Source organism: Gymnogyps californianus, chromosome 3, assembly GCF_018139145.2.
Source record: "Gymnogyps californianus isolate 813 chromosome 3, ASM1813914v2, whole genome shotgun sequence".
Classification (NCBI taxonomy): Eukaryota; Metazoa; Chordata; class Aves; order Accipitriformes; family Cathartidae; genus Gymnogyps; species Gymnogyps californianus.
In genome coordinates, this window is record NC_059473.1 from 14,158,690 (window position 1) to 14,183,221 (window position 24,532).

Below are 24,532 nucleotides of genomic sequence, written 5' to 3' on the forward strand. Positions count from 1 at the left end.
AGTGGTACCCTGTTCCTCCATCCACATCGACCGCACGCAGCAGTGAGTCCTGCACACATCAGAAGTCACACAGCATCAGGGCACTTCTTTGAAGGTAGCAGGATCCTTTTCAACCTTTAGCCACTATATATAATGGGCACTACTTATATTATATTGTTATAATTATATATATATTATAATATTCTTTACTTAGAAAGGGCAAGCAAAGTCTCCTGCCTCTCACAGATTCCAAGCACAACTGACTCAGAGAGGTCTGCTGTGGAAACACCTTTTGCACCAAGACGAGCAGAAGTGTTTGTGCTGCCAACCAGACGAATCAGTTAAGCAGCTCCATCCACATGTTCAAGCCCCTCCACAGCATTAATCTGACTGGTGCCATCAGTCCTTTTGCTCCCTCTGCTCATATAACCTGTTGTCACACTGGCTTAGCGCTGAGAACTGTCTTTCAGATTTGCCACTTGGCACATCCCCCCCGTATCCCTATTTCTTTGCAAACATCTCCTGGCCAGACAGCAGCCATTGACTCATTTTTAACAGCCAGTATGCCATCTTCTCAGCTGGCAGATAAGAAAGCAGGCAGGACCTTCGCAGACCCCAGCAAAGCGAAGACTCTCAGCAGAGTGTTTGCTTTATCTCATAATACCAGGCAGTCCCAAAGACACTTATGGTCCCAACACACACAGGACCCCACAATGCTCCCCTGAACAAGTCCTATCCATTCCTACCACCCATGCACATGCACGCACAGATGCAGGCAGGTGGCAGCCTGTCCCAGGAGTCCCCTCAAAACACACATGGGCACAACCATCTGCAGCTGGCCAGGACAGACCCTGCAGCAAAGACACCAATGGGGAACCACATAGTGTCAGGCTGTTCCCAGAAATTCCCGCAAACATGGGAAAGTGCTGGGAAGCCTGCTTCTCCTCCCTGGACCCCAAAGAGTTTTCTGTATTCTTCCTAGCCATTTCCTCTGCTCTGGTCAGCTCGATCTTCTCTTCAATCTTCTCTTCATTGCAGTGAAGCAAGGACGCAGCCACACACCAACAGCAGTGTTTGAGCAGCCCTGTGTGTCCTCGAGGCTTGACAGAGCTTGCACACCATGTTTCATGGCAGAGAACAGCAGGGTCTTGCCTCTCCTGCCTTTCTGGGGTCTGACAGCCCACCATCTCCTGCAATGCCAGACTGGATCATCTGGCATCCCTCAACTGCCTAACTTCTCCCTAACATCACAGGCTTCATCCCCTCCTGCCCCCAAACATGATCTCCTGTGTTTGCTCCAACTATGGCAGGTGCCCTTCCAGCCTCCCTACAGGGTAGAGGAAGAAAAGAGGATGAGAGGACCCAGAAGAGTTGTTGACCCTTTTGCAGGGCTGTTTTCACAGTAACACTAGCAGAGACCATCACTGCTGGTCCACCTGCCTGCCAGAAAATCCCTCCAGAGACACACACAAGAGGAATGGGAACTTCTGCAGCCAGGGTGTGCTGAGCACCCCAGTGGTGGGAGTACCCTGGGGTCACATTCACCACTGAGCAACTGAAGGGCAGAACCTTGAAAATCAGAGCCAGGGAGGAGATCCAGAACAGCACCTGCATGGCAGGGCTTTCCTGAGTCCCTCTGCTGACACCTGAAAGAGGGATCAAGACATCAGCTCCTGCAGCACACAGGCTGCTAACAGGGGACTTAGGAGCATGCCTGGGCCAGGCAGTGCCCTGTGACCGGCTCTGCCAGCAAAACGTGGCTCTGAGGACCACCTCTTGTTAGGAAATTCTTGATATCCACTTGACTGGAAGAGCCCAGCACCGAAGCTCCTGTAAAAATAACTTCAGTGAAGGCATGAAAGAGGCAATATGACATCCAGCCAAGATCACAGCATCACTTGCCACTGGGAAGGGGAGCAGGTCCGGAGATCCAAAGCTGTGGGATACACGAGGACAGTCAGACCTTGCAGGAACAACCCTTAGAAACCTTTCAGTGACAGTGACCGGCAGCTCCTGCGCAGGCTTTCTGGGGAGAAAGCATTGCTGCACTCAGCCAACTTTCACTGCCATCGCACCTGATGGCGCAGCCCTCTCTCATCCAAAATGGCCATGGGGGTCACCCTCCGTGGCCAGGGGGGCACCATGCTGTTGACGCACTCTCCTGCTCCCCTCCATGCCAGGGACAGCTGGGAAGCAGGGCTGTGCTGGGGCAGGGAGGCTGGTAGCACAACCACAAGGAGAGACAACGCATGCCAGTCCCAGATCTCTGTGGACCCAGCTGCACCCTCAGCCCAGCCCTGTCAAACAACACTGGGAACAGCTGTTATTTTCTGTGCTGGAATCTTTCACTGGCTTTCTGAAACCTGCTGGACCTGTCTGGTGGCTCTCCAACATGTGACAGCTTTGGCATGTGTCCGGCAGGACCAGGAATCTACTGCACCACAAAGAGAGATGATACCCTGGTGTCACCAGCATCCTGCCTGCTACTTGTGATTGGGTCATGGTAGGAAGACCTCTTAGAAGACAGCTGGGTTTCTCAGAAAACCTTTTAATAAGAAAAAGTCCCCACATTCCTGTGAAAGATTTCACTGGACAGTTGCTTCACAACTAAAAGCCTGCCCGATTTCTTCATCTGTCATTCTCGGCTACTCTGTCTTCCCTGCTTTCATGTGCCAGATGGAAGATCTCTGCCCTGGAGCTTCCTTCCTGACATGGGTATAGCTGGGCCACAGAAAACTCTCCTTTAAACGTTCTCTTGAACAAATACATTGATTGTGCTTTATTGGCCTCCCATGATAGGGCAGGTTTGCTAACCCTGTTAATAGTCCTGTAGCACTCTTTCCAAGCTCTTTCAATGTCATTTTTGGCATGTGCATCTAAGACCTGGATGGAACATCTGGTAAAGGCTTCACGACAAAGTCTTTCCATCTGAGCACTCTAAAATGAATAGTCCTCCAACAAATTTATAAGAATGCCATTACGGCTTATATTTCTGGAAAGAATCTCTGTTTGGGTTTATTCTGTTTCCTAGTTTCTAAACATGCAGGGCATATTTAGGTTGTAGTTGGACCCACACTTTAAACTCACATGAAGTTATAGTGCCACCAGAAGAAGTGGTCACATTCTCTGTCCTCTCCTTCCCCCACTTCTGTTGTGTGGCCAAATGCTGAATGAGACTGATGAACTGAACCAGATGAAAACCAAACCAGCAAACCAGAGCGCTTGGTGTCACGCTGGATCAGCATTTCCAACCACTTCACCAAATAACTGCCCCAGCGTAAGGGGGTGGGACAGTGCAACGAAGCAGCTGGAACTTGGAGGGACCACTGCTTTTGGTGGCAACATCAGCTCAGTCCATCAAATCACAACCTGACCTTGGAGTTCCCAACGCTTCTCTGCAAAGATGAGGGCATGTTTTTAGACTAGAAGCTGTGCTTCTTACTCTACCAGGGTGAACAACGTCAATGGAAAACAGCAAACACTTTGAGCTAGGTGAAATAAATTCTTAGCATTGGCAGCACTGAGACTGTCATATAAAGAGGTAATTCCTGTCACCTATTTCTAGACATTTCCCTGTTCAGATGTCCAAGGAGTACCCTGTTCCCCCAGCCACCCCGTTACGGCTCTCATGCTCCTTTCCAGAACAGTCCCTGTAGATGTGAACAACTTCAGGATTCCTCGGACTCGATGGCCATCAGTGTGACTGTTTATATCTATGTTCAAATGAATCAAGGTTATTACTGTCCAGATTCCTCTATCAAGCTTTGTTGTCTGCAAATAGTAAATATTTGCAGCTAGTTGCAGCTGCGGGACTGGGTATACAGAGCAGCTGTATTTTTTTTGTTCTGCCTCATGCAAAGCCTCTTTTAGGCATGACAATGGTGTGAAGCCCCAAGTAATTGGGTCTGGAGTGTTTCCCCCTGTGAGGCGTGGGGAAAATTTTGTGACTACTTCAAGATCTCATCAAGCTCAGACAGGTATCAGTCCTCCTGGCTTTCATTTTCAAACCTTTCTAATTAGTCTGGGGGCTAAAAAGTTGGTTGATTTAGTTCTAGCTCAGCGCTAAGCTTCTGCTCTTATAATATTACTTGAAGAGCACAGCCCTTGCTTTTACATTCACATTGTTAGTTCTCACGCAACGTGTGGAAGAGCTGAGCACTGAGAAAGAGAAAGACATGAACCCAACCTCCACAGCTCAACCCACTGTACTCTTGGATAGAAATGCACAAGGTACCCACGGCGTGCCAGCAAACCTCTCCTTGCAAAGCAGCAGCTTTTGAGTATACTACAGGATAATAATTTCCCACCCTGCCGTGTAGGGGAGCTTTCAACCACAGTGCCAAAATTCACAAACACCAAGAGCGTGACAATAAAGCACAAGGAATTTAGGTGCAAGGGGCACCCAAGCTAAAGGCATCCAGTGACTATTCACATCTTCAGGATGGAGCTGTGTTTGGTGGACTACAGGTCTGTGGCACCAACCACACTCAGGTCGAGAGGAACCACCCATGTTGGGAGATGTGGTCTCCACAGATCACAGTTTGGTATTTGAGACAGAAGCAGCTGCAGTGTGCTCCCTTCTACATCAATTAGCAAGCGCTCTTGATTTCCCAGCAAGCTGCCAATACATCCCTACTTCCATCTAAATACCCACCACACAAGCATCTGCTGAAACAGCAGCAGTGTCACTGAGCAGCAATGCCAGATGGCCTCCTCTGTGGGACATACTGGAGCAGGTAGGAGCATCCAGCAAGACTCGCCTGTCTCCTATTCCCACCTGGAGAGGCATCTCTGGAAAGGAGAGAAGAACCCCCTCCACCCTGTCCCTGCTCTTATCTCAGCACACAAGGATGCATCCATCCCTCTTGACTAAGCCGGTGACAATCCCTTGCTAACACAGGTGGCAGGAGGCGAGCCAACACTCAGGTAGATGGTGGCAGCCAGCCCCAGCAAGGAGAGAGGAGAGAGCTGCCTGCAGGACAGGAGCCTTCCTCTCCAGCAGGCCTTGCTCTCATCACCTCTGCTCCTCTTTCCAAAGCCAGGGTCGGTGTTGGCGACTGGTATTGCTAAGAGAGAGAGGGGAATGCCTGGGGAGGGAGGAGAATCAGGCACTAGGCAGTCTGCCTGGGTCGCTGCTTGGTGCTGTGCATTAGCAAGCATGAGCTGCGGGCTGGATGTCTCCCTTGAAGAAGGCTCCATGGCTCAGAGGCTCTCAGGCCCGTGGGAGCTGATTGCGACGGTGTGGGGTGAGAGTGAGTGAAGCATTGAAGTACAGCTACTGCTATACACTTGTGGGTCCAGCATGGAAGGCTGTGCTGCAGCATCTCAAGTGTATACTATATGCAGAAGTTACCCAGTCTGTTGGGCTGGCAAAAGATCATTATCTGGCAGCTGCCTTACTTTCCAGGGACACCTGCTTTCCTTTGGTTGCTGGACTCTGAGTCTGGGTTTTTCCTCTTTGTCGTTTTTTGGCCACACTAGGAGAGGGCAGGGAATCTCCTGTTGGCCCCAGGGCCTGAGCTGGGGGCTGAGGTCGGGGGGAAGGAGGAACTCGCTGAAGAGCAGTCCCTGGCTTATGCTGTCGGCAGGGAGAAGGACTTTCCCTCCGAGGCAGCAGCTGGCTTCTGGGGGAAGCACTGGGGTTTCTTGAAGGAAGGACAGGGCTCCGAGGGGATGCACAGCTGGACCTCCGTGAGCTGCTCCGTGGAGGAAGAGAAGTGGAGCTTGGCGAAGGAGGAAGCCGACTTTGTATCTGCGTTGTTCGGCACTCATTTGGGACACTTCCAGCTGGTCTCTGTGACTGAAGCCTGCAGGGGAAGAGAAGAGGAAAGATGAAGGGGAATTTCTGCAAGGGGCTCCGGGCTCCTGGCAGGTTTGGCATGAATGTTGCTGGGCAACAAGGAGTCTCCAGTACCAGGATGACAGGCGCTATGCTGTGAACAAGATGGGGCACTGGTTTGAACACCATCCTGTAACTCTAGATGCTATTAACTAGTAACTGCCCTGATCCTCCAGCACCCTCTGGGACAACACACAGGCATGATTTGGCCGATAGCACATATCTGGGACTCTTCTTAACATGCAACATGGATGCAGCAACCTCTTTCAAGGCAGGAGATACAATCTGGGAATGAGGGCATGAGCTGGATTGCACCAGTTGGCCTCTGATGGTAACTGTGCTGGAAGATAAATCAACCCACAAGGATCCCCTCCTTTCACCCCATGTCTCTGAAAGAGCAGAATTTGCTGGACCTGTGGCAGAGCCACAGCAGCAGCTCTGCTCCTGGGCTGGACCTCCAGCACCAAGGCCAGGCAGAAAAGCCAAACACTGGTGAATTCAGAAGGTCCACCTCCACTTGCATCTCTGTGCTTATTTGATAGAGAGCCAGGTACCTCCAAAAAAATCAAGGCACAGGGATGTGTAGGGAATTCAGACCACGTGGAGGTGGCCCACGCTCTCCCAGGTCACTGCCAAAACCCATGCATGTGCACCTCCCTCTCTTCAGCTGTTTGCATGCTGGCTATCTTCTGAGGCAATCACAACTGGCAACCTCGCAGCCCTTGCAGCTCTAATCACAACAGCCAGGCCAGGTCTCCCTACAGAGTCATGGCTGTGCTGAGCATGCTGCAAAACTGAGAGCTCAACACCGGAGGGATCTGCTATTAGCAGGATCAGACCAAATGAAAGAGCTCGTGGAAGGGAAGAAGGCCTCAAAGCCAGGGCAAGTGAAGAGGGGCTTGGCCCTTTGGCCAGACTGAGCCAAAGAAGACAAAGAGGTGGGAATTTCACACACCAGCGAGCTGAAATGACTGTAGGAAACAGGGATGGACCACACATTCAAGCCAAGTGAAGGGTAAAGCAGTGGGAGGTGAGCAAAGGCCTGGCTGTGCCTCCTTAACAAGTCCAACATTTTGCATTGCTCACCATTTTGGTCTCACCTGTAAGCAACAGCCGCATCCTGCGGGGAGCTACACAGCACTGCCATTGCGACAGCCATGGAGCTCTCAGACTTCGCTGCCTCTACCGGTGTTTTCACTGGCGTGATGGGGCGAGGAATTCTGCTCTTTGTGCTTATGGGTCTCTCTTCTTTCCCCAGGAGGGCAGCCTTCTCCTTCCCTGCCTTCCTTGGGATGGAGTCATCAGAGTCGTGGGTGTCCTCCTCAGAACCGGTGGCCGACAGGGTTTCTGAGGCCCGCCGCCTCTCATCGCTGGAGGATGCTGAGGAGGAGGCCCCTGAGGCCAGCCGAAGGAGGCGGTTTTGCCTCTTCTCCATCACTAGGCGAGCCAAGTCAGGTTGCTTTGCCCTCTTATAAAGCCTCTCTTTGGCCGAGAGTGAAGTTGAAAGGTCTGAGCCGGTGTCCTCCTCAGAGAACAAAATGGGTATCCGACTTCTATACCTGGAGCCCAGAGGTCTCCTGGGGCCCTGCTGTGGTGTGTCGAGGAGGGTCTCTGCTCGCTTAAGGTGTTCTGCCACCGATGCTGACTTCTCAAGGTCAGGCTCCCTTGTAACCATCTTGCCAGGCTCTTCCAAATCCAGCGAGAGCGCCACTTTGTCGGAGAGCTCTGGCTTGTCCTCGGGAGGCTTTGCTACACCATTGGGAAGGGCCAGCTGCTCCCCCACTGTCTCTGAGGTGGTTTCAATGTGATTAGCTGAAAGTGCGCAGCTCTCCGTCTCTGCCCCTTCTAGCCCCGAATGTATACTTCCATTCTCTACCAGCACCAGGTTGTCCTCCAGCTCTTCTTCGATAATGACCTCCTCAAACTGGCCTGGAGGGCAGTATTCCTCATGCCTCATCAGCTGGCCGCTGGAAGACATGACATTTAAGTGGGTCTTTTCAGCAATATGAACAAATGTGCGCTCAACTTTGGTAAAGGGGGAGGAAGCCGTAGCCACTACCACGGGAGGCTTTGGTTCAGATTTAAGGACTGAGGACAGGGTCCCTGGCTCGGATACATCCAGTTGGCTACCCATAGGCTGTGGCCGCTCACTCTGAGGTGTCAGTGCAGCAAGAGTCCCCAGATCAACTTCTGGAGCCAAGTCTGTGGTCACCGGAGACTTTTTCAGATCACCTGGTGAAAACAGCACTAGTGTTTTTGAGCCTTCCTCCAGCTCCAAGTCCCCATCAGCAGTGGACGCTCGACCCTTCGATCCCTTCTGGTCATCAGCCAGGAGCGTGGATGGTGCACACTCCTGGCTGCGCTCTGTGCTTTTTTGACTCAGGTCGCTGCTGGAACCACTGTGCATGTCAATCTCATCCCCTTCCTCCTCCGCCTCCTCCTCCTCGTCTTCCTCCTCGTTGTCTTCTTCCTCGTCTTCTTCCTCCTCCTCTTTTCCATTCATTTCCAGATAAGGTTCCAGAGGTTTGCAAGGAGCAGTCAGGACAACATTTGAGAAATCAACTTTCTTTATCCGCTGGGATACCTTAGGCTTTTCCCAATAGTCTGACACATCTTTTCTGAAGTCTTGATAAGGCAAACTTAAAGGCACCGCCTTGGGCAGACCATTCATTTCAAATGACTTCAGCATATATGCCTGCAAGAAGACAGATGCGACAAAAGAAAAGGGTTAATATTCAGACATAGCATTGACACAGAAGACATCAGGATCAACAGCAGTGGGAAGCATCAGTGGAAAGCATCTAGTCCACCATGCTTCCAAAACACATGCCTGAGCAGTAATCACTTGATCTTTCAACTGGTACAAACCTTAGAAAGGAGAGATTCACAGATACTTATCAATGAAGGCAAAAAAATGTGCCAAAGGAGTTCCTTTGTTAGCAGTCTTTAACCTGGACCTAAAAGAACTGTTTGCAAGCAATTCCTCAGGGTTTTTTCATGTTTCCCAGTCTTCTTCAGTATTTATATATTTATTTCAGTATTTATATATTTACATATTCACTCCTTCCTTACTGGAACCATTCAGCAACTCTCTTCTATGCCCAGGCCACAGTGAACTCAAGGGGCCCCTCCGGGCTAGATAAATTTCCTGATCACTTTCCAGTACCATCCACCATTGTCCCTGGGGCAATAACCCTTGTAGTGCTCCTGCGTTCCCCTGCTGTGCTATTCGTCCCTCCCTTCTGCTCCCACGTCCCTCCAGCAACTCCTAATTCTGTCTTCTACAGGCTTCTGCTTTCACTAAAATGATCAACAAGTAGGTCATGAAAGCTGAAATATAAAATATCATTATTAGACTCTGGGGTGTCCACCCATTAAAAGCAACAGGAGGACAGGACAGTTGGTGAAGGCAGCGTTTGTCGAGCAGCAGTCTGTGGCAGAGAGACTGCCTGTAAGGCACCAGGAGTAGGCTGTGAAATGATTGCAAATAATCATTTCATAACAGAAGAGCAACAGCTCACACACACATGCACACACTTGACCAAACAAGCAAAAAAAGGCAAAATAAATAGGAAATGCCCATTGAAGTTTGGCCCAATTAACAATTGGTTGTAAATGAAAACCACAGAAGCACCACTCCACAAAACAGATTTTAAAAAAACCATTTAGGTCACCCTTCTATTAAGAGGGCTGGAAAACGAAAGCCTCTCCATAAACTCAATCAGTCAATAATGCATCACATGTTACCCTTGAAAAGTCCTAATCATGAACAGAAGGGCTCCAAACATGTTTTCAAGCGGCATTTGACAGCATCAGAGGATATTTAGGCTACACGACTAAACAAGCACCTATTTAACTATGTGGGCTACAGAGCTGCCAACAGCTAGCACATTTACTTGGCTATGGGAACAGATCTTTTTGCCTCTAGGGAGGGAAAAAAAGCCCTCAATAGCTTTTTAGTCCAATGACACAATTTCAAATTGTGCTGAAAATCTGCATGTTATTCTGTGCAGAGCAACTGCCCTATTAGTATGCCTGAAAAATGTAAGATCTTTATGCTCATGTATAATCATCAAATAGATTGGTGGGCAGCATCAAGTTGTTATGCATGGTGATAAGTTGTTATCCATTTAATATTTCTTTTTATATCTTATAAATTAAAACAGAGGCTGGTTTTGGCAGTGCCTCTGGAGTCCAAAGCTTCTTCTCTTCTTTCATTAAAGCTGAAGCCTGGCCCTGAAGATGGCCCTGTATTAGCCTGACTTGGGCTTTCACTGACCCACTCTACCTTTTTTATCAGGATGACAGATTGTGGAACTTGGACTAGTAAGAGGGACTTACCACCCTTTGCAAAGGAAATTACCCACTTGGCTTCCTCCCTCAGGCACTTCTTGGAAATTAGTCCATTCAGCAGCCTAAGATTGGATTCTGCCTGTCGGCTGAATTTGATTTTCCCAAGAAATACACCCGCAGTGCTATCCCTGGCGTCCTGATCAAACAGACACGCTTCCCCAGTGGGACTGGGACCTGATAAAGAAGACCTGACCAACACCTTGCCTTGTGCTGAGCCTCCCACTGGAAAGAGTACTCCACCCCAACAACAGTTCACCTGCTGCTCTACTTCACCCCATTTTCTAGATGCTGTGGTTGATGGTACAGTTGGAGGATCGCTGGTTGCTCTTCGCAAATGTAAACCTTCAAATCTCCTCTCAGCTCTTAGGAGCTTGTGTCATCTCATCTGCTTTCTGGTCAAGGAGAACTGAATCCAGTCCTGCAGTGCACGTACTATATAGGCCAGAGATATGGCTTCCATGCCCTGCAGTCTGTCCCACCAGCAGCCCTGTCTCCAGCAACCTCTCTTTCCTCAACAGCTCTTTCCCTTGCAAGACATCAGAAATTTTTCTGAGATGAGGTTGCACTAAGCAATAAGGTATGACACGGAGCTGGACAGCATGACGTTGCTGTAATAAAAATAATGGTTCTTTCCCTCTTCTGCTCTGGTCCCCCTTTGCTGTCATTGAGTTGTGCTGTAGATATCTTTCTAACCTCCACGTACTTCCACCTCTGGCTGTACAAGTTCCTTGCAGTATTTAGCAAATGGACTGCCTTTCTGTCATTTCATTTTCCCCATGTATTTTCTATTTCCCTGCATGGACGCTGCACCCTAAGCACAACAGTGATTGCTTGGCTTTTACCTGCCTTTAGGAGACTTGGACTGCTTAACTTGTTACATGCAGTACCCCAAAAGTGCCAGAATGCATTCCTTGAAGCAGCCTGAGACTGTGGTTGTTTTGCCACTGTAAATGCACCATGGAGAAAATCCAAAGAGCATAAATATGCCAAAAAATATGGAGGACAGAAGTTACTTACAAACCCAACTAAAAGAAACTTCATTGAAATGTCTCTTGGGTCAAATATTATTTTAACACATATTTTCTTACCTTCATTACTATCATCACCTGAAGCTGTTAACAAGGAAGACTGTCCTAGGGCATCAAAGTCTGAGACTGTCTTCACTGTTGAGTTAATGTGATCAGCAGCTAGCTGCAAGCGGACACCCTGCTGAACAAGGTGTTCCCAGTTTGAACCCCTCACTAGAGAAGCTAGTGCCCTCTCTTGACTGTCATCATGTGTCTTTTGTACTACAGCACACACAGCTGCTCTAGGACTATTCCCCAAAGACTGGAGAAGAACTTTTCTGCTCTGCTGTACCAATGGGGAGGAACTGTGGGAAGATGCCAGAAGATCAGGAGTGGAGAGGCTTAGCCTGTATCTTAAAACTGTAGAATAACAAAGGTGTAAGGAATCTCTGGAGGTCTCTGCTGCAAGTACCCCTCAAAGCAGGATCAACTTAGAGCTGGCTGCTCCAGGCCCTGTCCAGCTGAGTTTTGAGTATCTCCGAGGATGGAGATCCCACAACCTTTTTGGGACCCTGTCCTAGTGTTTGAGGCTCTTCATGGTGAAAAAGTTTTTCCTTATATCTAATTCCTATATCTAATTTTCCTTTCATGCAGCTTGTGTCCATCACATCTCATCCTTTCACTGTGCACCTCTGAGAAGAGTCTGGCATCATCCTTTCATCAGGTAGTTCAAGGAAGAAACAAGATCCCACCCCAATCCTTCTCTTTTTACGGCGGAACAAACCCAGCTCTCTCAGCCTCTCCTCATGTCATACGTTTCTAGCTCCTAATCATCTTGGCAGCCCTCTGCTGGGCTCCCTCCACCATGAGCAGAAACTATGCCGTGAGCTGAGGCAGCCACCCCATTTTAAAAAGCTACCAAGACGGTGAGTGAGCAGAGCTACACCGGAGCTGGCCGAATCTGGATCAAAAGGACTTCCTTTACCTCCAGCAAGCTATGATCTCTGCCTATGTTCCTCACTTTCTCAAAAGACACGTTGCCTGTCATTGGACAGTGAACCATTTTTTCCCACCTGCTTAGGCTCAGATCTTCACTCCCGACTCTCTTTTGACTTGTCAGTCAATTGTCCAGGAATGCGTATGGCAGTATATGTGTCTGAGCATGTGTTCCCCACAAACTCTGTGTATTGCACCTCTGTAACACTCTGTCTCTCCATAAAAATTGACTGCATTTAAATTCAATTTGGCTAGTAACTACTTTGGGTAACAATATGTATTTGGAAGGCAATAAATATCCCTGCTTTGCACAGAGGCCAGAGTTAGAATATAGAGAGGAAGGAGAGTCAGGAGAGAAGAAGATCTACCTGCTCATATTTGGCAGAGGCAGAAACCAACCCCTTCAAGTCCATCTCTGCCCCTGCACTCATGAACAGCTAAGTAGAGTCTTGGGGTTTGTCTTTACCGTAATCTGGTGGGGTTTCCAATTAGCAGGATCATTGGCACTGGGACATTCTCAGAGGAGACTTATATCACCCAATATGGGCAGCAGTAAAGTTTCTACATCCCAGTGATGCTGCAGATACTGCAAAAATCAGCAAAGATGCAGTCTCCACTTTGCTACAGCAAGTTTACAACCATGCATTAGAAGTTCCCAGGTCCCCTTGTAACCAGGAATGTAGCCAGACGTGTTCTTCTCAGACAGCAGCACGGAGCAGACTCACGCTGGTGGGTTCAGGAGCAGTACTGCCATCCAGCTCATTAACATGCTCATATATGTCCTGCCCCATGCCAAGTCACGCACACTCTGCCCAGGTCCCTACAGCAATGAAGAGTGATGACAGTACCTCCTCTGCCTGTATGGCTTTCTGGTGATCTCACGACTCATGAGGGCACAGAGAAGAGACCTTATAGCTTGCCTGTGCCTATGCCCCTGCAGCAGAGCAGTCTGTGGCATGGCACAGAGCGGGCCCAGTGTCCACCAGAAAAGCCTGCTTTCCTGAGCAGCTCTGCACTGACATGGGGGAAAGGGAACAGTTTCCTGCGTGAGCCTAATCGATTTTCCCTTAGATTGCAGAATTTGGGATTTTTTTTTCTCTCCCATCTCTTGGTTTTAAACATTTTAAATGCAATAATTTGTGGAAAAAAACCAACCAAACCCCACCAGGTACAGGAAAAAATCACAGTATTTGCCTAAGATAAAACCAGGAAACGCCACATCTATCTACTATTCTGTTTCAGACCGTGCTCTAAACCATATCTCAGACTGTGCTCACCACTATGGCATCAGTGCATCCTTCTGCAGTGTTTGACAGATGTACACATCTGCCACATAACAACAGCCTTACAGAGGCAAACCAAAACACACTTTGAGGCGTTCATCACGGAGCAGATGGGCTTTGGACCCTGCTAGAGGCAGACTCAGAAGAATCCTGACCCTCCATACAATTCCCAGGAGAAAAAAGGGACTCACACACTGTACAACCCTGTAAGTCAGAGACCACAGCCTAATCCTAGCTCTTCCTCCCAAACCGTCACCTGCCTGCCCAAACTGCTCTCTGCCTTTGAGGAGCTGGGGTCTTGTGCTTCTCCTGCAAGGGGGAAAGTTTCCACCACGCTTTCCACCAGAGCCTTTGCATGCACCTACTGCCTGCAGCCTCCCACTCCAGCCACTTTCAGAAAAACACTGAATTAGTAACTGTGCACTTCACACCAAAGCAGACAGGGTCTATCGCCGTGTTTCCTCTTCCAACCTGATCCCAGACAGACCAACAGTAATTGGGGTTGAACCACATGCTGCTCTACAGCAGAGACTGCTTTCAAATAGGAGTCACGATGAAAGGCAAGCATGGTCGGATCCACTGAGCAGCCCAGGCAGGAGTACATTACTTGCAGGACAGCCACAATTTTGCATCCATCTCCCTGGGGTTTTGAGGGGTGGAGGAGCTGGAAGTTTACCAGATGTTCTTAAACACCTTGTCAAATGTCTCATGGGAGACAGCCATCCAGCCACCCTATGCACACTGCGCTGCCAGCCAGGGGAAGATGCCCAGTGTAAGAAACCAAGAGAAATGTGATAAACTGTTTCTGCTGTGTTCGTAGGTGTTGAATTGTACTAGGTTTAGCCAGTTTGGATGCTGGTAACCATCACAGCAGAGCTCTAAAAACTTATGTAAGCTGGGGCTAGTTGTAACCTGCTGCTGTGACATGACTGGGTTCAAGTCAGTGAAATTGGTACTAGCCTAAATTTACGTACATTGAACTCACAGTGTGGCCTTCCCAAAGTACATGAAACACATCTCCAACAGTCACAGAACTTTGTTTCTATTCCCAGATCTGTCTTAACTGCAAGTTTTCAGTGATCACATTAGTGATAATTAAACTCTCACTATTCTACCAGTGCTCCTTCATCTCCCTGCCCGGTGCTCCCATGTACCCAAGGATGAGCAGGAGACACCTTCCCAGAGCTGGAAAGCAAAGGGAGTAGAAAAACAAAGGAAGAAAGCAAACAAAAAACCCAGCCATCACCAAGGTGCTGCCTTTGATTCTTTAATAAGGTTTTGGTAGTATACAAGCTTTTTTTTTCTTTTTTTTTTTTTTCCGATTGTCTGGATTAACATACATGGATTTAAAAAAGGCACAAAATCCATTGCACAGCTTCTGTTTTGTTTGTTTTTGATGACATTGCCTGTTCATTGTGGTTTCAAGTGTAGGATTTTACAGTACTCTGCAGCATTTACAGCATGGTCTACATACAGGTACTCAATGCATGCTTTTATACAGGAGACAGAATTCAAATTCTCTCTCAGTATTTCTATATACACAATAATACAGTGTTTTTCTTCTGAAAAAAGCTTTAAATTGGTCTTGCATGCTCAGTGTGCCAGAAGAATTAGTGCAAGCATATATTACAGTGTTATTGCAGTACAAAAAGGGGTTGACCTTAGGCTCTAAAGGGATTAGATACAGGAAGAATAAAAAGACTCAAGGAAAACAAGCTTTGGATCCCTTTAGTCAACTATGTCCTTCCAAATGGATCCCTACTCAGTACCGCCTTTAAAGCTACAGCAGGCTACTTCCCCTCCGTCTCCCTGCTGCCCTCCCCCTGAGATGAACTTCCACAGCTTCTTCAAAGTTTCTGTCCCTAGCAATTGATGAGGACTTCTGGCAACTTGAGGAAGCCCTTCTGCTGTGCCTCCTAATGCCAGAGACCTGCTTGAAGGGGACTTGCCTGAGATCCACTGCTTCAAGCAAACTCAAGTCCCAGCAGACGAAGTTTCTCAAGCAAACCAGGAAGCACAACAGGTTACCTACAGCTTTTGTCTCCTCTCAGTAGAAATGACTACAGAAACCCACATTCACCTCCTACTTGAATAGCAGTTGGTTAAATATGGTTTGGACTCTCTCCTGCTTAGCAGCAACAGAAGTCTAACAGGTGACACAAGGTAATGCAAAGGAAGGATATGCTGGTCCCTGAGATTCTTCATGGGAGCTGGAAAGTCCGAGAAGCAGAAATCAAGTTCCCAACATGACGCTAATTGTTCCATTGGGAATGGGAAGAGGCCTTAGTCCTGAGAGACGCAGATGGCACACAGACAGCAAGAGCCGTAGTCCGGTCTTCCCTGTAACAGCTTTGATTTGGATACTATCAGGACCTTAGCATATCCTGGAAGTGACATTATCCTCTGCCAACATAGACTAAGCTTGTTTGGGACTGGGAGATCTGGCAGGATTGACAACAGTGAGTGGAAAAAAACTAGAATCTGAGTTTCTGAAGCAGCTCTTTCTTCAAACCAGCATCAGATGAGGTAAAAGGAGCAGGGGTCTTAGAGCTGCCACGCTTGCTTGCAGGATCTCCACGTTCCAAGAATCAGCACCATAAATGTCAGAGAGATGTTCTTCTTTCCAGCATCTTACCATCAAATGCTTCACAGCCTTTCTCTTTGTTTTTTTTACTAAGGTGAATAGGACAGTCCAGTCCTATGCTGGATAAGTGCTCTGCTCCTCCCTATTTGTGCTTTCGTATGTTGTTAGGTTTGTGCCAGTTTTCCTAGCGTCTTGGACGGAAGCAGTAGCTCTGTAAAGGTGGTACACCTGCCACTTAGCTTCCCACCTCTGCACCCACCAGTGTCTCCAGCAAGAGTCACAGAGCTCCCTGTCTGAGCAGACACAGGGACCGTGTCATTTTTATCACTCATAAGAGACTCAGGAAATGGCGAGCAAAGTGGAAGGAAATGATAATCCAAAAATTGTTCTAGTCCCTAATTGTAAAGGCAACTTAATAGCAGCAAGAAAGAAGAAGGAGGAGATTCTGAAAGCTAAATATCTTCCTTAGTCATAAAAATAACCAGAAGTCAGCAGTGCTGAATAAGAATCTGATCTGGCTTTTTTTTAGGAAGGACCAAGCTGAAGGGGCAAGAGTCCCGTGGAAATCCTCCTTATCTGACTTGTTCAGAGGAAATTTGCCATTACTGTGTTTCACGTTGCCAGATCAATTAATTGCACTCATAATTAAACTGAGAAACTTGTTGGAGTTGTTGGGAGGAAGCCCTGGGGATTCTTATGAGGCAAGTGCACTAGATGAGGTAACTGACTTGAAACACTTTGCATATGAAAAAATAAAACCTCCAAACATAAAGCAATTTTCTTTTCAAACACTAAAAGACATGCAAGTGAATGTAAAATGGGGATTGCTTCCAATCCCCAGGTTACATGGTTAGCAGCTTGTTTAAAATGTACATTCATTGTAACATCATTTTTTCAATGGCAGGTGTAATACAAAGGAGTTGCAATACATCAAATAATACTTAGAAACATTTCCCAGAAATTAATCTTTGCGCTGTCCCATGGAACTGCAAATGCAGGTCTGTGTGTTATAGCGACCCAAACACAAAACACATGGTGTAAAAATGCAACAAAAAGGAACGTAGTACTGCAATGATCAGCCTTTACACATTTTATTTAATGTTTTAACATTACCCAAAATAGGTGTTTGCATACTAATAAATTATTTCCCAAGTGGCAGCACCGTTCCTATCGCCAGAATACTCTGCCACCCGCTGATGGCGAATGGAGGGATATGTATGCTACACTGAATTAAGAAAACTGGGCTGGGCCAGGTTGCCGAAATCAGATCTGCAATGTGCAAAGGAGACCAGGCGTGCCATCTGAACCAGACATCACGAGGATACTTTCTGTGACTGACTGAGATTCGTTCTTTGCAACAGCCTTTTGAGCACTTGGATGTGTGCAAAGTGGCCCATTACTGGCACAGAAACGCTTCTGTAAGGCATGACCATGCGTGGCCATTCACACTCCACGTGTGGGTCATGAACGCACACAAACATACATACAATCAGAAATGGAAGCTCCAGCAAAAAGCATAGCAACACCACCCTGGGGACAAAAGTGAAATCAGGAAGCACATCTGGCTTACTTTGGTCAGCCCCTCCAGAAACTGTCATCTCTTCCAGTCACTCTGGGGAGGGCTGGCAACTACAGGGGAAGCAGGTCAAGAAGAAAAGCACCCCATGTTCTCCAGCCGAGAAATATCTGGGGCAATTTATTCACTATAAACGCTAACAGGAGTTCAGGGATTTGCAAATTATCCATGATTTTCAAGGCTTCAGACCTTGTCTGCTAGGAAATGCAATTTTATTTTCTTCAGCTGGCCTCTTGAAGCCCATCTGTTACTGCCAAGCAGAGCTAGACAAATATACAATAGCTATCTCCAAATAGTTCTTTCCCATTTCTCACCAAAGGAAAAACAGAAAAGGAAAAATAAAAATAAAAGCTTCTCTTTTGAATAGATTCGGATAAAAGAGCCCTTTCTTATTCAATGTGAAAGTCGCAAAATGGTCTCAGCTCCAGGTAAAGTTCTGAGAGTGGCGTGAATAAATCTCCACTGACAACCACTAATAAAATGTGTCATTCATCTAACCCAGCAGTTTACAATAAAAATAAATTAGGTCATTGACGCAGTATTATGTGGCTGTAATACGAATGTGACTGGATATCACAGAGACTCCACAACAACTAAGGAAGAGATGCTAGACCCACTGGACAAACACGGTGGGTATCTGCCACCAATCCCTCCAGATAAGCAGTAGAAAATCTCCTTATATTTTCAAGAATAATCTTGTGCCACTGCCAAGCACTTAGAAGTTCCACATACACACATCATGGAAGATTAATTGATGGAGGCGTGAGAGGGAAGGACATTAGAAAACAGGAAAAAGACTGAACACATCTTTCCATGCTTTCTGATCTTCAGTCTCACAGTGCATCCTGTTGTTGAGCTATTTTACAATACAGGACTAAACTAGCAATGGTTATATTTTCTTGCCTTAATTTATTTACATAGGATTACAGCACCAGATTCAAATAGTGCATTTTTACATGAGAGAGCAAGTGAAGTTCCAGGTGATTTGCAGTCAAAGAAATGCCTCAATGATATTTGTTATATTTGGTATATAGGTCCCACCCACTGTCCTGACAATTTCCAGATCATGAAATAATATTCTGCCTCCTGAAATTCTCTCTGTGCAATCAAACTCTCACATCTGGCTTCATCCTGACATGTTCTGAAAAGGCTTTATTTGCTGCTGACTTCCTCCAGCGGTCCCACATGTCAAACAGCAGGGAAGTGACTCACAGGAAAAATAAAGCACTTGGGGATCTTTTGGGTTAAGAGGCCATAGGAAGGTACAAGTACTGTGACTATTAGTATTGTTTCTGAATAAACTCTGGAAAGGCTAAATTGAGGTGTTTGCCCTGGTTTTCCATCTGACTGCAGAAGACTTCTACTACAAAACAAATAACCAAGGCTCTCAGAAGAGGCTGTACACTTTGGGGCAGTGTAGCCAGTGATAAATGGTACCAAAGCCTGGCGATGCTACTGAAACAAAAGACAAATGAGGTAGTTAAGCACTCCAAAGTGAACCCTTTGGAAGAAATGTTTGAAGCACAGAGCAGAGAAATGTCCCAAACAACATTTGTTTTGTTGCTCATCTCGAAGTGCTCACAGCCTAGAGGAGTTAGAAAAGAAGGTGTATGTTAACTGGCTTTAGAGTCACCTTTGGAAAAGAAACGAAGCCCAACTACTGAAGAGCCACTCAACCTCTCTGCCTCATGAGCAGGCTAGGGAAGCTGCTGAGGATGCCTTTGCTTATTATCGCTGATCAGTTTGAAACAATAGACCTCTTTCCAGAAGTCCTATATGCAAAAAAAATATCAAAAATTATTTTTTTTCACCTCAAAAAGGAAAAAAGATTGTTGACTGGTTCTTAAAGGCACGCTGCCTTCTCATATAAGACCCGGGTTTGACTGCCGCAGAAACAGCTGGGAGAGCTAGCTGCCAAATGGGATTGCAGAAGAAACACGGAGCTTGTTTAAAACAACAAGACACTTTGATGGCCTAATGCCAGTGGCACAGGCTAGACAAGGGAAGAACTGTCATTATATATGCCAAAGTGAAGAACACAAATCCTCAAGGAAAAAATCCACCACTGTGATACCTCCAGATAAGACAGGCAACGAGAGGAAACACCTGCGAGTTAAAGTTTAGAATTAACGAACAAAGTGTTAGCTCTGTTGCACTTAAAATTGTCCTGTCCTGGCTGTTTGAAATACCCTATTTATTTCTATTTTTATTTGGATCCCCCCCCCCAACTCCCAGGCTGGAGAATGGGGACAGCCACTTTTGCCAGCCCAGAAAACATCCACTTGGAAGAGCTTGTACTATTTGCAACTGGAGTTGAGACATTTTCTCAGTCACAGAGACCAGGCACCAATTTAAATGGAACTTAGAGTCAAGCTCACAACAATAAAAATGGTGTTTAACCAGCTATTTACATGGTTTGCAATCACAGATGGTAGCTGTGTCTTAAGGGAAAGAGCATTGCCAGCTCTCTAAATTTAGATGCTCATGTACACAATAATTTTGGGGAGTTTGCTAAGTCCTAACAATTCCAGGATTTGAAACTCGTGAAACTGTCCTGAAAATGGAGGGTATCTTCCATTATAATCTTTGAAATCAAACTGCCTTTAAACAACATGATCACTATTCCTCACACAGACTCCATGTAGAGCTGAGACTGCTCCAAGTGCAAAAATGTTCAATTTTTCACTGTTTCCTCCAAGGAAATCAGAGGCAGGATTCCTCCAAGGAAATCAGGCAAGAGGCTGATCAAAGTTCTACAGGAACTGTATGGTGCAACATGAGATATGCAATGCGTAGGAAACTGGTGCACGAGGCAAGCCTCACGTATTCTTGGGAATGCCAAAGGCAGGAGGTAGCGCAGGTACCCAGGGACGCAATAAGGATGCGAGGGATGAGATACCATGAATGGCAATGGAGGTAAACCACGGAGGCAGGTGAATGTGTGGAGCGGGACATGCACTGGCAACCGGGGTGCAGTAAAAAGAGTTTTGTCATATGGGGAAGAAAGGGGAGAGGCAAAGGGGAACAAAGAGGCAACTAGATCTAAGAGAGCTTCTCAGGCAGTGAGGTGAAGATGAGGGGGTTCTGCCTCCTCATCACATTGTATGTGAAGCCTACCAACAGCTCAGGGCTACAGCTGACTGCTGTTGTTCTTGCATCCAGATTCAGATTTAAACATAAGCTAACTAGGTGGCAGCTGAGCAGCAGCATCTCTGCTTACGGAGCAATGGACAAGATCCCAGAGGAGAACGTCAGCCTGGAGTCAGCTGCCTTATCTCAATGCAGTCTGGAGGCCAGCTGGCCACGTACAGGTTCTTCATCCTGGGCTGGGGAGGTGGCAACTGCCAACATCCTTCACAGCTCAGGTGGTGCCTGCTGCCTCCCAGCACTGGAAGGGAGAAGGTGTGCTCCAACTCTGACCCTCAGCTGAGTACCTAGTAACTGAAAGGCAGCTAGAGCAGCTTCCTATACACTCCTCAAAAGTCATCTGGACACAGGATTTGAGAAGTGGGCTGATCTGCCTTGGGGACCCTTAAAGAATCACCACATGAACTACAGGAAAACAGCTGAAGCAAAGGTCTTGGAGTCAACATCCGTCATGTGGAAAGGAAAGCATCAGTCCAGGCTGGAAGTCTCTACGAACCACAAATACACTTAGCCCAACAAACACAACTTTTGAACCAGTTTGTCCCTTTCAGAGCAACAGTCTTGCAGCAGCCTTGACCACCACAATGTCCACATTCAGACCCACAACAAAGAGAAGGAGTGGAAGAGCAAGAAATATTTTTCATCATGAAGAGGTAGCATACGGACGGGATTATATCACCCATATGGCTGTCTTACAGGGCATTTCTATCTTACATTCTGTCATCACTGTAACAAAAGAGACTTTAAACGGTGAAAGAGGTGATGCAACATAGCTCTTCCACTTACCTGCCCCTCAACACTGGCAAAAAAGTATAGGAATGGCGGACAAAGCCAGGTTCACACCAGGGACTTTGTCAACATGGGTATATCAACAGGATATTCCTAATGCAGATGCACTGGCATCTGCAAAATTGCACCTTTGTCAGTATAGCTTATTTTCAGCCAACCCCCTCCCACCAAAATCTTCTCCACTGAAAGTGAATGTGTGCTGGCATAACTACATTTACGCAATTCATGCTAGCTTAACCCAAGCATTTACATTAACGTTTTCACAGAAATCACATCTCATTAGCTCCTTCCTGTGGGAAGGAGGCTGGGAGGAGAGTGATAAATTGGAAACATCTCCCATTCTGCATAGAAAGAAAGTGAAAGGGGCCAAGAGACCAAGATATAAAAAGATGGCTTTTGTATGTATATACAATTGATGTGCATTTGCTCACTGAAGTAGAGCATGAGATCCTAGCAACAGCTACCTGTCCTTCTGATGCTAATGATCTCTGTATCGTAAAGGAGTGGCAAATGCTCATTTCAATCCTCATTTTGGATTCTGAGGAGAACAAGTGCTATGTACAATAGGAAGTAAACCCAAGAATATCTCTTTCAGCACGCAAACGCTGTTCTTGTACCCTTCTGATGAACGCAATTTGCCTAAGAGTCTGATGCTGAAAGGGAATTTTATTTCACTAGTACTGATTTGCACTGACTTACCCCAGCTGAAGAATTTAAGGAACCTTATCAAACATAAAAGAAAAAATAACTAGGGCGACTAACTTTTCAGCCCATAGCCCCATGATCACTTTTCGTATCGACAGCCCTCCATCAGTTGTTTTTTTTCCCTGCTGACCCTGGCTTGCCAGTGCTGTCAATTGTGCAAATGGACAATGCACAAAGCAGGAAATGCACAAAGCACAAAACCAAAGCAGTAAATGAACCAAAGCTGAAAACTTTCCTTCTCCCCGTGCAGGTCCATGCAGCCACGTGAATACTGGCACTGGCACAGGGGAAAGGCCTGAAAGGGCTGGATGGGATGGGGTGGGAGCAGGAGGGCACCTCTTAAGAGAACCAACACTTCTGTTCCCCTAACTTGACCATGAAAGTGCAGACTTCAACAGGAAATGGCTGCTTGCCACTTCCTTTGAGCTTTCTAGTTGTTTTTTTTTTGACAACTGATTTTGGACATATTTACATTTATAATTGCAGTCATTATAAATGAAACACAATAAATAAATGCAATATAAATGTAATCTACAGAGTTTTTTTAGAATTGCACTGTAACTAGTTTTAATATTAATTTATTACATTTCCATATATATAAAAAGAGAGCTATTTTCACATTTCTTTAATTTGCCAACTGTTCCTCAACAATATGTGGATTCCACAGTAATTATTACAGCATTAGATGAAGATGTTAAAAAAATCTGCAAATTGACGATTTTTAATACTCTTTGCATACTACTGTAACATCAGGATTCCAGCCATTAGCACCAATTAATCTGTTCAGAATTAAATTGTAAAAGCCATATTGATCATTAAATAAAACTTCCCATAAAACCCAGGCGATAGCAACATGTCCAATTATTTTGGTATAGAGCCCAAATTTGATGGTTTAACAGGATTGGTTTAGAAATCAATGTCCCACCTTACAGAATCTGAACAGCAAAAAATTCAGTATCTTTTAATAATGTATTTCAGCGGTTTACCACCCACCTATGTCTTTAAAATGAGCATCTTATTTTTAGTTTGACCTTTGTTACTTTATCTTCCAGCACCTAGACCCGTATCTTTGCCTGGCAGATTAAAAACCATTTACTCTCTTCAGGCAGGTACTCCTAACAGCAATCATATAACTTTTTAGTTTTGTCTTTAATGACAGACTGCATTTCTTCAAGCTTATTCTACAAGGCAGATTTTACAAAATCAAACAATTCTTCTATCACTTCTCCTTTTTTAGGTTTTGAAAATCTTTTTAAAAAATTTCCATACAAGACTTGGATGTGATGTCTGGTAGTGATCTCACCAGTACAAAAGATCTCCCCTCTGCTCACATCTTCATTTTCCTGCTGATACATCAAAGAAGAAATTTTTTTAATTTTTCTTTTTTTTTGCTATAGCAGCATAATGAGAACTCACATGCAGCTAATTATTTCCCCTACTCCCACCTCATTTTGAGAGACAGCACCTCCCAGGGCACAGTTTCTTCCACTCTGTGTGTGTGACCTATATTCTTCGTACTCGAAACATAACCTTGTCCCTGGCTGAATGCAATAGTTTGAATGTGAGCAATTTATCAAGTGATCCAGATCTCTCTGCAGAGCTGCCCTGCCAGTATTATTTTATCAAGCCACCCATCTCCTTGTCACTGCAAACTTTCTCCTCAGTGATTTCTTTTTTCTTCTTGAAAGCCAGTAAAGGCATGGAATAGTGCTGAGCTAAGGGCAGGAGATCAGGAGTCCTAATGAGAAACATCCCCACTTGTAAGAGATACCAACATACAAACATATTTTGTTTGGTTAGTTGGTTTTCAATTTATTAATAACTTTAACTAGAAGAAAGTCATACTGAAGTCTATATAAATCAACCATCTTTATCAATCAGACTTTCGAACTTAGAAGAAGAACAGTATCAAGTTTACTTGGCAAGAACAGTTCTATATATAACCATGATGAGTAGCATTAGATAGATTACTGCCCTTTAAATTTTATGTATGGAGCTACTTATCGGCTAGTCATTGGTTTTGTCTGAAATGGGCAGGTTAGAGTTTATAAATACCCAGTTATCCTGTTTGTTCCCTTTTCTCACTGGCAAAACTAAAAATTGGTTTTTAAAATATAGAACAATAGAAATTTTCATTCCTAAAATTGACCTTGAAAAGTGAACATCAGTGTTTTGGAGACTATGAACTAAAAATTATTAACAGCTACTGATTTTAAATCTACTTCTTTCACAAATTCCATTTTCTCTAGAATCTGCTGTTCTATTAAAGTCTCT

At 45.9% G+C, this 24,532-nt stretch overlaps 1 protein-coding gene across 1 annotated transcript in view; it reads right to left on the reverse strand.

The window, feature by feature from the left end:
* Nucleotides 1-5,359: 5,359 nt before the first annotated feature.
* TTBK1 (tau tubulin kinase 1) overlaps nucleotides 5,360-24,532 on the reverse strand; it is a 96,585-nt gene continuing 77,412 nt past the window's right edge. The window contains exons 13-14 of the mRNA XM_050893119.1: nucleotides 6,919-8,513; nucleotides 5,360-5,786 (exon numbers count right to left, since the gene is read on the reverse strand). Of these exons, the coding sequence (XP_050749076.1) occupies nucleotides 5,360-5,786; nucleotides 6,919-8,513 (2,022 nt within the window). The remainder of the gene's footprint in view (nucleotides 5,787-6,918; nucleotides 8,514-24,532) is intronic.